Raw genomic sequence first — 14,969 nt, forward strand, 5'->3', positions numbered from 1 at the left:
TGATTTAACATTTCTTCTACTAGTGATAAACCCTTTGGTTTTGTTTATCCATAAAAGTCTTTGTTTTACTTTTTCTTCTTTTCAATTTTTTATTTTTATGGTGGTAAAATACACATAACAAATATTATTTTGTTAACTTGTTTAAGTATAGAGTTTAGTGATATTAAGCATGTTTATATTGTGCCTCCATCACCACCATCCAGCTCCAAAACTCTTTTCATCCTGCAAAACCGAAACTCTACACCCATTAAATAATAACTCCTCACTCTCCCCCCACCACACACACACACACACACACACACACACACACACAGCCCCTGGTAACCACCATTCTACTTTCCATCTCCATGATTTTGGCTATTCTACATGCCTTACATAAGTGGAATCATACACTATTTGTTCTTTTGTGATTTGCTTATTTAGCATAATGCCTTTATGCTAAATGTCTTTAGCATAATGCCTTTATGCATTATGTTTTTTCCACGGTGTAGCATATGTCAGAATTTCCTTCCTTTTTAAGGCTGAATGACATTCCATAGTAAGTATACACCGCGTGTTTTTAGCTGTCCATGCATCAATGGGTGCTTGTGTTGCTTTCACATTTCATCTTTGTAAAGAATGCTCCTATGAGCGTGAGCCTACAAATAACCCATTCAAGCCCCTACTTTCAGTTCTTTTGGGTATATACCTAGATGTGGAATTACCAGTTCATATGGTAATTCTCTATTTATTTTTTTTGAGGAACCACCACACCATTTCCGACAGCGACCACACCGTTTTACATTGCCACCAGCAGTGTACAAATATTCCAGTTTCTCCACATCCTCATAAACACTTGTTACTTTTTGTTGTTGTTGTTTTTACTGTAGCCAACCTAATGAATGTGAGGTGGTATCTCATTGTGGTCCTGATTTGCATTGTCCTAATAGGTAATGTGTGGATTTCTAAAATAATAAAGCTTCATATTGACTCCCAGTGATCCTTTCCCTTCTTCATCCCACATAGAGCCAGCCGGAATGGGCTAAAGAGGAACATCAGAAATAAATGTTTCTTCTTTGCAGGTGTTCAGAAGTAGAAGTCTTTAAACCCAGAAAAGGCACTCAGTGGATAAGCAATCAATAATAGTTAAATGACGTATTTATTATTTGAAGTATTCTTTTTTAAGTATTTTTTATTGGTTATGCTATTACAGTTTTCCCAATTTTTCCACCTTTATACCCCCTCCGCCCTGCCCCACTGACCCTCCATCAATGACCTTTTAAAGTCAGTTATTGAGGAAAGAGGACATAGCTAAATAGCTTTTTTGCCTTCAGAGTTCTCTCTTGATCTCTCAAGAAGAAAAAAACTTAAGCTTCCTTCGTTATGTTTAGCTGCGGCAGCGGCAGCGGTGGTAGTGATAAGCGTTAACTAAAGGGTGCTTCTCAGCAGAGGAGTTAAGTGAACTAGGTGCTGTAAACAGCAGGTAATGAACTGGTTTCCAGGTCCTGACCTGGAGCCAAGCTTTCCTTGGCGTGGATCTTCAGCTTTAAAGGCATTCAGGTACCTCCTGCAGGCATTCCATATCTCTGAGTACTTTATTTTCCGTTTCCCACCAAAAGGAACTAAAAGAATGGAAAGTCAGATTCGAGCACCTATAATCTTGTAATGACTTTCTCCTAGAGGGTTGACCTAACTCATTAAACATGAACAGAAATTCTGGGAGGTAGATATTGTTCACCCTGCTTTACAGATGAGAGAACCAAGATTACAAAGTTGTAAAAGTGAAAGTCAAGATTTCAAATTTAAACTGACTACAAAACCCGTTTTTGCCACTTTGATTTCCAGGCCAGGGATCCTTGCTGCTCCACAGATGCAAATCCCTAGGTCTTCTACTCCCATAAGAACCGGAGAAGCCTTCACTTTCCGGGCCCCCTGTAGACAGCTTCCTCGTAAGAGTTATTTTGGAGACAAATGGGATGCAGGGGTCCTGTGAATTAGGGAGGACAATGAAGTAAGAAAGCCACTCCCTTAAGTCAAGCAGACTCCTCAAGATATGGCTGTGTTCCTTACCCATTTCTATACGCAGGTGGATTTAATATTAAACAGATCGTCCTATTGCTGCTAGTTTGCCTGTTCTCAGAGAAAACGCTTAAAATGTAAGAAATGTGAGGCACCTGGCAGGAATAACAGCCACAATATTTTGATCATCTGTCATATGCCACGATCAGTTCTAGGTGTTTTATAAACATAGTCTTGTGTAATTCCTGTAACAGCCTTTTCTATGGGAAGTAGGAATATTCATCTTTCATATTTGAGAGAACTTAGAGGAACTTGACCAAAGTAAGAGACAGAGCCAGGAGCTGGTGCAGTTTTGTCTGGCCCTAGAGCTCATTTACTACAACGTACCAACTCTTGTGAGGATTTATATTAGGGATTTATTATAACCCACAGGGGTTAGGGCATGCCTAGCACTGAGCACATACATCATCTCTTCCTGGAGGTTACGACCTCGCAGTATTTTGTTCTCTGTAGCCGCGGTCCCCAACCTTTTCAGCACGAGGGACAGGTTTTGTGGGAGACGGAGGGGGAGGGCAGCGGGAGGCGGAGCTTACAGGAGCTTGCCTCGAGCCGGTTCCTAACAGGCCGTGGACCGGTACCGGGGGTCGAGGACCCCTGCTCTACAGCGCCTGTGTTCTCCATCGCATTTGTGCCTGGGAGAGGGTACTGCACAATACAAGCCCATGGGGGAATGGCAGGAGTACTTGTCATACTGTGCCTGGGAGGTATAGCTCGGTCCAGAGCATTGGGCGATCCCTACATTTCAGACAGCCGACCAGTGACCGTGGAAAATTCCGAACAGTTTCACGGCTCTTCAGAGTTGTTGGCAGCTACGCCTTGCCCATGAGGCTCTTCCCTAGCGAGTCCATTAGTCGTCGTTGACTGCTGACTGACAGGTGAGGCAGGCTCCCTTCAGCCACTCACAGGTCTCTACACCCCTTTGCTCATCTCAAATTCTTTGCTGTGCCTTTCCTGTGTTTTCCTGTTTTAAACTTTGGTCGCCTAAAGTACATAAATTGCCTAAATAGATAACTATATTTAGTATGACATAATTATGGTAAATTTCAAATATCTTATTCTTTTGAAAAGTTATGTTTTAAAGCTTGTGCGCTGAAATACATGACATTCTTATACTGCGCAAACTCAAAGGAAATGAATAAGCAAAGCTGCAGAATTCTTTCCCCAAAGTTTAATTAGATAAAACTGTATGAGTCAACCCTTACCTTTCTTCAACCTAAGTAAATGAATACTTCTATCTCTAAATTAAACTAAAAACTTAATTGAAGTTGCTTTTGAAACCTAATTCTAAATAAAAATAATATCAATCTTTCTTCTGTTTCCAAATTACACCTAAATATTTATAAACTTCTTTTGCATATAATTTTGTTACTAGACCAATCAACAATAAAAACTTACTTTTGGAAATTTTTATAGGTAAATGATTAGCTTAATTCTGAACAATCAGGATTCTGCGATGTATTTCTCTAATACTCGTTCCCTTCGGTCCAGTTGCCAGATTGCAGCCAGGGCTCAACAACACAACTCTCCCAGGGACCCAAGACCATCCAGACAAGAGATGAACCTTGGTGGGGAGAGATTTCAGGGATGGAGCCTCCAGGAAAGGCACTTAAGAAATGTAGCTTGTCTTTTCAGTACATTTTTTAAAAGAACACAAATATGTATGTTTTTTTAACTGGTGATATATTTGGATAAAGAATTCCATCTTAGAGCCTGAATTATCAGGAATATAGGGAGACAGAAGGGAGGACAGTATGAAAGGTCCAAACACAGTGAAGTACAAGATTTGAATGAGGTTAGAAACAAAAAGGTTATCTTCAGTTACACTTTCTAATACAGGTGAGGCAGACTTCATAAGGATGCTTTAAAATTACAGAAAATAGGCAAAAGGAGAAAACACACTCCCAGAAATGGGTCAGTTTACGTCCTATGATTGTGACAATGGTTACAGAAAGCACGAGGCCAGGAAGGAGTCCATGAAAAAATGTTTTTAGGATAAACTAGTGTGTTGAAATTGTAAAGATGATTTAAAAGTATTGTCTGACTAAAGAGTAAATTTGAAAATTCAGAAGAATTCAATAATGTAAGCTGCCGCTTACAGATACTCTCTGTAACTGAGGTGTCCCTATATTCCTAAGTATTATCCCTGTTTTTCAGATGAGGAAACTGGTGTTAAGGAAAGTTATATACTGGCTCAAGGCCCCACTGTTGGTAAACTGTAGAACAGGACTGGTAGGACTCTTTTCTCTTTTTTAATCTTATTTTTCAATTACAGTTTGCATTTAATATTTTGTATTAGTTTCAGATATAAAGCATCATGATTAGACAATCATATACTTTATAAAGCGTGCCCCATTACGCCAATATTTCCAGTACCCACCTGGCACCATACATAGTTATTAGAATTTTTTTTACTATATTTCCTATGCTGTACTTTACATACCTGTGACTATTTATAACTACCAATTTTAATTGAGTTTATTGGGTTGACATTGGTCAATAAAATTATATAGGTTTCAGGTGTACAATTCTATACTACATCATCTGTATGTTGTATTGCTATTCCCTACCCCATGTCAAATCTCCTTCCATCACCATTAATCCCTCCTATTCCCTCTTCTTCTGCCCCTACCTCCCCCTCCCCTCTGGTAATCACTGTGAGATTTTTGGTTTTGCTTAATCCCATCACCTTTTTCACCCAGCCCTGCACCCTATCTCTCCTCTGCCAGCTGTCAATCTGTTCTCTATCAATGAATCTGTTTCTATTTTGTTTGTTAGTTTATTTCATTCATTAGATTCCACATGAGTGAAATCATACAGTACTTGTCTTTCTCTGAGTGGCTCATTTCACTTAGCATAATGCTCTCTGGGTCCATCCATGCTGTTGCAAAGGGTAAGATTTCCTTCTTTTTTATGGCCAACTATTACAGTATTCTGTTGTGTGAATGCACCACAGCTTTTTTATCCACTCATCTACTGGTGGGCACTTGGACTGTGTCCAAATTTGGCTATTGTAAATGACATTACAATGAAGATAGGAGTGCATATATTCCTCCAAATTAGTGTTTTGGGTTTCTTTGGATATATTCCTATAAGTGGAGTCACTGGGTCATAAGACAGTTCCATTTTTAATTTTTTGAGGTAACTTCGTACTGCTTTCCACAGTGGTTCCATGTAACTCCCAATGTGTACTTCTTAATCCCTTCACCTTTCTCACCCATCTGTCAAATGTCAATCTGTTCTCTGTAGCTAGGAATCTGTTTTTATTTTGTTTGTTTGTTTATTTTGCTGTTTGAATTCCACATATAAGTGAAATCAAATGTTCTTTGCCTTTCTCTGACTGACTTAGTTCACTTAGCATGTATTAAGATTTCATTTTTTGTGGCTGGCTAATATTCTACTATATATATGTACTGCAACTTAAAAATTTTCAAAAATGTGTTCATTGATTTTAGAGAGAGGAAAGGGAGAGGGGAGAGAGAGACACACACACATAGAGAAAGAGAAACATCAGTTGGCTGCCTCCCATATGCTCCCTAATGGGGGATTAAACCCACAACCTAGGTAGGTGCCCTGATAGGGAATTGAACACCCAATCTTTTGGTGTACGAAACTATACTCCAACCAATTGAGCAATACCAGCTGGGGTATACCACAGTTTTTTATACATTCTTCTATTGATGGGCGCTGGGTTTGCTTCCATATCTTGGCTATTGTAAATAATGCTGCAATGAACATATGGGTGTATATAATCTTTCAAATTAGTGTCTTAGATTTCTTCAGATATATACCCTGAAGTGGAATTGCTGAGTCATAAGGCAATTCCATTTTTACTTTTTTGAGGAACCTCCATACTGTTTTCCATAGTGGCTGCACCAATCTGCATTTCCACCAACGGCACAATTTGTATGGAACCACAAATGTCCTGGAAATATCAAAGCAATCTTGAGAAAAAGAAGAAAGCTGGAAGCATCATGCTTCCTGATTTCAAACTATATTACAAAGCTTTAGTAATCAAAACAGTATGGTATTGACATAAAAACAGACACATAGATCAGTGAGACCGAATGGAGAGTCCAGAAATAAACCCATGCATATGTGGTCAATTAATATACAATGAAGGAGTGAAGAACATGCAATGAGGACTTCTGGTGAAGGTGGAGGCGTAGGTAAACATGGCTCACCTGCTTACACAACCACAGCAGAAATTACAACTAAACTACAAAAAAGGTATTACTCAGAACTGTCAGAAAATCGAACTGTATGGAAGTCCAATGACCAAGGAATTAAAGTCATGTTCATTCAGATAGGTGGGAAACATGGAGACATGATGAGACAGAACGGGCTGGTTCCACACACGTGTGTGGTGGATAAAAATTGGGAGGGATATCTCAGGAGTGAGGGATCCCTGCCCCACACCAGACCATCCAGCCCAGGGTTCCAGTGAGAGGAAGATAAATCCCCACAACTTCTGGCTGTAAAAACCAGTGGGGGTTGGAGTAGTGGAAGAAACTGCAGGATTCTCAAGCATTTCCTCTTAAAGGGCCCAAACAGATTTACACAGACTCACTTCCTCTGGGATCCAGCACCAGGGCAGCAGCTTGAAGGTCACCAGTGTCATAGAGGAAGAAACTGGAGTGTGTCTGGCATCAGGGCAAGAGCCAGGGGACAGCTTCTTCCCAGACAAAACTCCAGAGGTCAGGCAGCAGCCATTGTTCCTTTTCTGAGCCCTCTGCCACACAGAGCCACAGTGCAGTGGCACCATTTCTGAGACTCCATCAACCTGGCTCGCAAGGGTTGCCCTGCCCTGGCAATTACTCAAGGCTCTGCTCCATCCAACTTATGGGCCCATACAAGCAGTCAGCGGTGGCTTTTCTACATTAGGCCACATTACTCAGACAGGGAGTCAAAGCAGTTCTACCTACTACATAGAAACAAGCACAGCAAGGGTGCCAAAATGAGGAGACAAAAAAAAAAAAAAGAAGCAGACCCAAATGAAAGAACACATCAAACTCCAGAAAAAGAACTAAACAAAATGGAGATAAGCTATCTATCAAATGCAGAGTTCAAAACACTGGTTATTAGGATGCTCAAGGAACCCAGTGGTACTTTAAAAGCATAAAAATAATCTAATCAGAAATGAAGGTTAGTGAAATAAGCCAGGAGGTGAGGGACAAATACCATACAATCTCACCTTTAACTGGAACATAATAAATAGAAAAAAAAAAAAGAGGAAACAAAATATAACCAGAGACATTGAAGTTAAGAACAATCTAACAATGAACAGGGGGGAGTGGGGAGGGGACAGGGAGGAGAGGGTATTACAGGAACTACTATAAAGGACACATGGACAAAATCAAGGGGGAGGGAGGAGGTGGGGGAGGGAGGGGGGGTTGAATGGGGTGGGGTGGAGGGATGGGGAGAAAAGGCACACAACTGTAATTGAATAACAATAAAAAATTTAAAAAAAAAAGAAAAGAAATGAAGGTTACATTCATTGAAATGAAGAAAAATTTACAGGGAATTACCAGTGGAGTGGATGAAGCCAGGATTCAAATCAATGGTTTGGAACATAAGGAAGAAAAACACATTCAATCAGAACCGAAAGAACAAAAAAGAATTTTTTTTAAATGAGGATTGAGTAAGGGGCCTCTGGGACAACTTCAAACATACCAACATTCACATCATAGGGGTGCTGGAAGGAGAAGAGAAAGAGCAGAAATTGAAAACTTATTTGAAAAAATAATGAAAGAAAACTTCCCTAATTTGGTGAAGGAAATAGACATACAAGTCCAGGAAGCACAGAGAATCCCAAACAAGATGGACAGAAAGAGGACCACACCAAGACACATTATAATTAAAATGCCAAATTTAAAAATTAAGAGAGAATCTTAAAAGCAGCAAGAGAAAAGCAGATAGTCACCTACAAAGGAGTTCCCATAAGACTGTCGACTAATTTCTCAAAAGAAACTTTGCAGGCACAAAGGGACTGGCAAGAAGTATTCAAAGTGATGAAAGGCAAGGACCTGCAACTTAGATGACTCTACCCAGCAAAGCTATCATTTGGAATGGAAGGGCAGATACAGTGCTTCCCAGACAAGGTAAAGCTAAGAGTTCATTATTACAAAGCCATTATTATATGAAATGTTTTTTTAAGAAAAAGAAAAAGAAGATCAAAACTATGAACATTAAAATGGCAATAAATTCACAACTATCAACAATTGAATCTAAAAAACAAACTAAGCAAACAAGGAGAGCTGAAACAGAAGCATAGATATGGAGATTATTTGGATGGTTACCAGTTGGGAGGGAGGAGGGGGGAAATGGGGAAAAAGGTATAGGGATTAAAAAGTACAAATTGGTAGTTGCAGAATAGGCAGGGGGACGTTAAGAACAATATAGGAAGTGGAGTAGCCAAAGAACTTATATGCATGACCCATGGACATGAACTAAGGGCTGGGGGTATTGACACAGAGAGTGGGGGATGCTGGGTGGAGAGGAGCAAAGGGGGAAAGATTGGGACAACTGTAATAGCATAATCAATAAAATAGTTTTTAAAAGAATATACAATGGGTAAAGGACAGTCTTTTCAATAATTGTGTTTGGGAAATTGGACAGCAATGTGCAAACAACTCAAAATGGATTAAAGATTTGAACTTACAACCTAAAATGATAGAACTACAAAAGGAAAACATAGGTGATAAGCTCCTTGACACTGGTCTTGGTGCTAATTTTTTGGATCTGATGCCAAAAAATAAACAAGTGGGACTACATCAAACTAGAAAACTTCTGCACAGCAAAGGAAATCATCAACAAAGTGAAAAGGCAGCCCACCAAATATGAGAAAATACATGCAAATCATATATCCAATAAGGTGTTAAATATCTAAAATATATAAAGAACTTATACAACTCAATAGCAAAAAAAAACAAACCCAAAAACCCCCAAACTATCTGATTTAAAAATGGACAGAGCATCTGAATAGACATTTTCCCAAAGAAGACAAACAGATGGCCAACAAGTACGTGAAAAGACGATCAGCATCACCAGCCATCAGGGAAATGCAACTCAAAACCACAATGAGCTATCACCGCACTCCTATTATAATGGCTATTGTCAAAAAGACAGTAAGTAACAAGTGTTGGCAAGGATGCGGAGAAAAGGGAACCCTTGTGCCACATTGGTGGGAGTGTAAGTTAGTGCAGCCACTGTGGAAAACAGTTTGGAGTTTCCTCAAGAAGCTAAAAATAGAGCTCCCAGATGATCCAACAATTCCACTTCTGGGTGTTTATCCAAAGAAAATGAAAGCACTAATTTGAAAAGATATATGCACGCCCATGTTTGTTGCCACATTATTTACAATAGTCAAGATACTGAAACAACCTAAATGTTCACTGATGGATGAATGGCTAAAGAAAATGTGGTGTGTATCTCCAATGTAATATTATCCACCCATGAAAATATGAAATCTTGCCATTTACAACATGAATGGATCTTAAAGTCATTAAGTGAAAGAAGCCAGATACTGTTTGGCCTCACTTATACTTGGAAGCAAAAAACAAACAAAACACTCAGCCATGGATATAGAGAACAGAGTGGTGTTCACTGAGGGGACATGGGGGCTGTCGAGAGGGGAATGGGTAAAGGGTGTCAAAAGATTCCACTGTCCAGTTATAAAGTGACTAAGTCAGGGGGATGTCATACGCAGCATGGAGGCTATACTTAATAATCCTGTGTTGCATATTTGAAAATAGCAAGGAGAGTGGATCTAGAAAGTTCTTATCACAAGGGAAATGAGTTTTTTTAACCATGTATGATGACCGATGTTACCTGTTGTGGTGATCATTTTGCAATATATACAAATACTAAATTATGTTGTACACCTGAAACTAATATAATGTTATATGTCGATTATAACTCAATAAAAATTAAATAAAATAAAACAAGATCTTCTAAGTTAGAGTTGGTTTGAATCCCAGTGGTAGCTGTGTGACCTTGGGCAAATTCCATAATATATCTGAGCCTCACCTATGTTCTCTGCTATAAGAATATACTAACATTTCCAACCTCATAGGAATCCTGGGAAAACAGAATGAGATAATGCATGTAAAGCATTTACCATAATGTCCGACATATATTAAGCACTAAATAAATAGTAACTGATAATGTTTTTATAATTATTATTATCAATTTGGTAAGATTTCAACAATGCCTTTTGTTTGGTGGGTGCTTAAAATTTACAAAGTACTTTCAAAATCACATTTTACTGTTATTCTGATGTCTACAATGTACATAGGACAAGCATGAGCTCCATTTTATTGCTGAGGAAACAGGCTTAGAGGGAAAAATGTATCTTATCAGCTGTGGTACCGTGTACTAGTGTTCCCCGCTTTCTCTCCCCCAGGTGACTTTATAATTGAGTTGGGCAAAAAAATATTATTAGAATTTATAGGAAACATTATTATATATAGGATTAATTATGTAAAAAAATCCTTTTGCAGATATTGAAAATGAGCCAAGAAAAAATTGAAATATTTGAAAGTGAGTTGTCAGAAGAGAGAGAAGGGAGAAAGCAATTGACATCTGATCTTAATACTGCACAGAAGGCTTTGGAAGTTGAAAGTGAGGTATTTTGCCACTTAGGGTGTTATTTTCCTGTTTTTACATTTCTAATTTAGAGATTCCATGTTATCACTTATTTTGATTTTAAAATAACATAGCTATAGGATATATATTTCTATCAGTACTAATGGAGTGACTATTTCCCCAAGCTGAGGTCCAGCACTAGCCAGTAAGAGTCTTTTGAGAAGCAGGTGATTATTATGGTTGTCACCAAGTCAGGGACTTGCATCTCCTTTTAACCACTTGTCCTGCCATCTTGGAAAGGTCTATCGGGAGACATAACCAGCCTATCTCTGGAAGAGAGACGTGGGAGTGAGTTCATGGAAGTTGATCACCAGTTTAGAGGACGGTGACTGTCAGTTTGCTGGATGGGTGTCAGCCAATGCATTTTCCCAAATCCCATCCTGCTAACCTAGGGGAATCTTCCATGAAATGAGGTAGGAAATCGATACCACTTGCCCTCTTCCTGTGGTTTTAGGCGGCCTTCTCTCCTTTTTGCCCAGTACCTTCCTCATCAACATTCTCCTCCCTCTGATCTCAAGACTTAGGGAATATAAAGTAACTCCTCTCCTAAAGGAAACTTTATATCACCTATTCCCTTCATAGAGCACTCTCAGGCCCCAGTCATCCACCAATCAAATGCTGCATATTCATGTCATCAATGTAGAAATTTGATTTTAAAAATCTACATCAACATAAAGTATTTTCTCTCGTGGAAAAAAAACGGGGTTAGAGGAAACCTTAGTTGATTAAGTCACTGAATATACTTTATTAAGTAAGGTAGCATACTTTGCAGTTAAGAACACTTCCAGGCTGTGTGAATGTAAACAGGTCACTTAAGTCCTCTGAGCCCCAGTTTCAATAACCCTACCTCATCTGTTGTCACAACATTGCCCATGTAGCACATTGTTCTAGAAAAGGCAACTTTTCAAAAGGATACATTTAAAAACAAGTACCGTAGCCCAGGCTGGTGGGACTCAGTGGATTGAACACTGGCCTGTGAACCGAAAGGTCGCTGGTTTGATTCCCAGTCAGGCACATGCCCGGGCTGCCAGCCAGGTCCCCATTTGGGGGTGTGTGAGAGGCAACCAATCCATGTATCTCTCGCACACTGCTGTTTCTCTCCATCTCTTTCTCCCTCCCTTCCCTTCCCTCTAAAAGTAAATAAATAAAATCTTTAAAAATAAAAATAAAAACAAGTTCCATAACTAATGTCAGAACTGCTGAAGAATTTATCTTTATACAAGCCTTGCATAAAGCAGGAATGACTCGCAAAACCTAGGCTTTCAGCCTGTGAATCATACAAATTAAGAATGTTTAGTTTAATTAACTGATTTAAGTGAGCTTTATTTTAATTACTAGGAAAGGAGTCGGCTGCCAGGTTGAGAATAGGTTGAAATACAGAGCTTGGCAAAGTAAGTTTGCAGTCATTTGTAAAGAAAAAGACATGCAGGTTATGATTATTACAATAATTTTATTAACTATTTTGCATAATCATAGCTGTAAACCTACTTTTGCCCACCCCCTGTTTGTAAAATAAGTTCATCAGAATCATTTCAAAGATTCCTGCTTAGATATATTAAACCTCTTATGGGGAAGGTCTTATTTTATTCTACTAAATATCTTCATTTCTTCATTAGGAATTGCAAAAATCAAAGTCAGAACTTACATACCTCTATAATGAAATTCAAAGTCTTCCAGGGGCAGCAGAAGATAATTTTCTAGTAGCATATAACCTGCTACAAAGAGAGAATTCTGAATTAGAAACAAAGGTGAGACTGAGTTATTAAGTATTTAAATGTTTGATATATGACATATCATTTATGACAATAAGATAAGAGGAAATTAATTTTCAGTAAGAGATGGCATGGAAATTGGAGTTTCTTTTATTATTATAAAATAAGTTACCATGTAGTGTGGGTTATAAATCAAGCTGGGTTTTAGAATAAATATTCAGACTTCGGCCAGTACTTTACTCTTAGGATCAATATTTTTTTTAACATTAAGTCAGCTTCCTAATGGCTTAATTTTTGGAACATATATTATAAAGTAAAATGTTTACTTAGAAATAAAGTTATTGTGTGGTACAGCAATTCCACTTCTGGACATACACCCAAAAGAGTTAAAAGCAGAGTCTCAAAGGGATATTTGGACCACTGCGTTCATAGCAGCAGCATAGTCACAATGTCTGAAACGTGGAAATAACCGCAGTGCCCACCGGGAGGTGAATGGAGGAGCAAATTGTGGTACGTACGTGCAGTGGCATATCATTCAGCTTTAAAAAGAGGAAATCCTGCAATGTGCTACAACAGGGCTGAAACTTGAGGGCGTTATGGGAAGTGAAATTGACCAATCATGAAAAGACAAGCACTGTGTGATTTCACTGACGTCAGATTCTTAGAGCAGTCAAAGTCACGAAGACAGGAAGTATAACGGTGGTTACGGCGGGGGGGGGGGGGGGGGGGGGGGGCGGAACGGGGTGTTATAGTTTAATAGGTATGTTTGCTTTACAAGACAGAGAGCGACAGGATGATGGTGGCGATGGCTGCCCAACAATGTGAATGTGTGTGATGCCACTGAGCTGTATACTTAGAAATGGTGAAGACGGAAAATTATAGGTTATGTATTTTACCACAATAAAAATTATACACAAATAAAAGGTTACCTAAATATCTTTGACTTTAAAACTGAGTCAAAACTTCTTTCTCAGTTATACTGAAATTAGGCTCATACTTAGAATCGGGAAACCATTTAAATGGCCTGGCCCCAGTTTGTTCCCCAAGTACCAAAGTGGCTGCCAGACCAGGGTTAGGGCAACACTAGATGGAGGCGCTGCCTGTAGTGTAATTTCTGGAGTCCCACCTATGAGGCCATCACCAGCTCCTGGCTGAAATTTTTCTTCGTCGATCACTGCGTGCATCTTGATTAAAATGGTAAGAAAGAGTGAAGGCTAGAGCACAACACTTAAAATATACTGTGTTATGTTTTAACACCGCATGTGAAGCAAAGCATTAAATCAAGGCCTAATTCATCCAATATGCAGTTGGCAAACTGAAAGAAAGGAGCAAATTGCTGAAGGATTGAGACGTAGATCGAATAGTACGTGACCTAGGAAGGGAAGAGCCCAGACCCCAGAGTTGGTTGCCCAGGAGGGGAGGGTGGATACACAGGACATGGCCCACATGTAAGCTTTGTCTGCGGGACATTGTCAGCAGGGTGGTTTATCGTCCCCCTGCACAACTGAAGGATCTTGTCCTTCAAAATAGAAAATTGCACACAGAAGATGAACTGAGTGAGAAGAGCGTAATATGAAAACGAGAGATCCGGATCACTATCCTGGTCCTCTTGATCTTTCTCTCCCACAAAAACAAACAAACAAACAAATAAATCCCATCTCGTTTTCAAATAATTGCAGGCTTATAACAAAGTTGCAAAAATAGTACGAAGAACTCCCATACACCTTTACTCCTCCGAATATTAACATGGTACCACGTTTGCTTTATCCTTCTCTCTCTCTCTGCACACACACACACACACACACTTTATTTTCTGAGCCCTTCAAGAGTAACTCGCAGACACAGTCCTCCTTTACCACTAAATATAATATTTCCATGTATGTTTGCTAAAAACAGTGGCATCTCTTTATCCCAGTACAAGTCTCAAAACCAAGAAATTAACATTAATTTAGTACTATTACCTAATCTCCAGCTCATATGCAAATTTTATCATCGTTCTACTCTATAGCAAAAGAACAGTTTTTTTCTCGTCCAGGATCCAGTCCAGGAGCACACCTTACATCGCTCTGTGCCTCCTGTAATCCGCAACGGTTCTTCAGTCTTTCTTTGCTGTTCATGGCTGTGATATTTTTTAAGAGTGCAGATAATTTACTTTGAAGAATGTCCTCAATTTGAGTTTGTCTGATGTTTCCTTACAATACAACTCAGGTATTTCCGGCAGGAATACTGCAGCAGTGATGTCGTGTCCTCGGCGCATTATATCAAGAGACACATGATATCTTTTTGTTCCATTACAAGTAATGCTAACGTTGATCATTTGGTTGGTTAAGATTGCATCTGCCAGATTTCTCCCCCGTAAAGTTATTATTGCTCCCTTTGCGATTAATAAGTATCTTGTGAGGAGATACTTTGAGGCTGTATGTATTGTTTCCCACCAAACTTTTACTTGTTAAAAGTTTCTGTTTAGAATCTCATTTTTTCTTTTTTTGTTATATTCCAGTTGATTTTCAGGACATAGAATGCTTTAGACTTAAAGGTAGTCTTGCTAAGAGTGCT

The 14,969-nt window shown here is 39.0% G+C and overlaps 1 protein-coding gene and 1 long non-coding RNA gene across 9 annotated transcripts in view; one reads left to right on the forward strand and one right to left on the reverse strand.

Annotated features, from left to right (window-relative positions):
* The window catches only part of CCDC30 (coiled-coil domain containing 30), a 98,149-nt gene that overhangs the window by 39,698 nt on the left and 43,482 nt on the right, over positions 1 to 14,969 (forward strand). For 7 of the 8 annotated variants that reach the window (XR_008426316.1, XM_045190923.2, XM_053919919.1 and 4 more), the window contains 2 exons: positions 10,557 to 10,682; positions 12,318 to 12,449. The exons of the other annotated variant lie outside the window; for it this stretch is intronic. Coding sequence is in view for 6 of the 7 variants with exons in the window: in XM_045190923.2 (XP_045046858.2) it covers positions 10,557 to 10,682; positions 12,318 to 12,449 (258 nt within the window). In the remaining variant the exon portion in view is untranslated. The remainder of the gene's footprint in view (positions 1 to 10,556; positions 10,683 to 12,317; positions 12,450 to 14,969) is intronic. 8 annotated transcript variants of the gene reach the window in all.
* LOC123479146 (uncharacterized) lies at positions 564 to 13,097 on the reverse strand. The gene is made up of 3 exons (XR_006654682.2): positions 12,932 to 13,097; positions 12,351 to 12,416; positions 564 to 1,966 (listed from the first exon to the last, which is right to left on the reverse strand). It is a non-coding gene; the product is annotated as an uncharacterized lncRNA (long non-coding RNA).

Source organism: Desmodus rotundus, chromosome 3 (genome assembly GCF_022682495.2).
Source record: "Desmodus rotundus isolate HL8 chromosome 3, HLdesRot8A.1, whole genome shotgun sequence".
NCBI classification, from domain to species: Eukaryota; Metazoa; Chordata; class Mammalia; order Chiroptera; family Phyllostomidae; genus Desmodus; species Desmodus rotundus.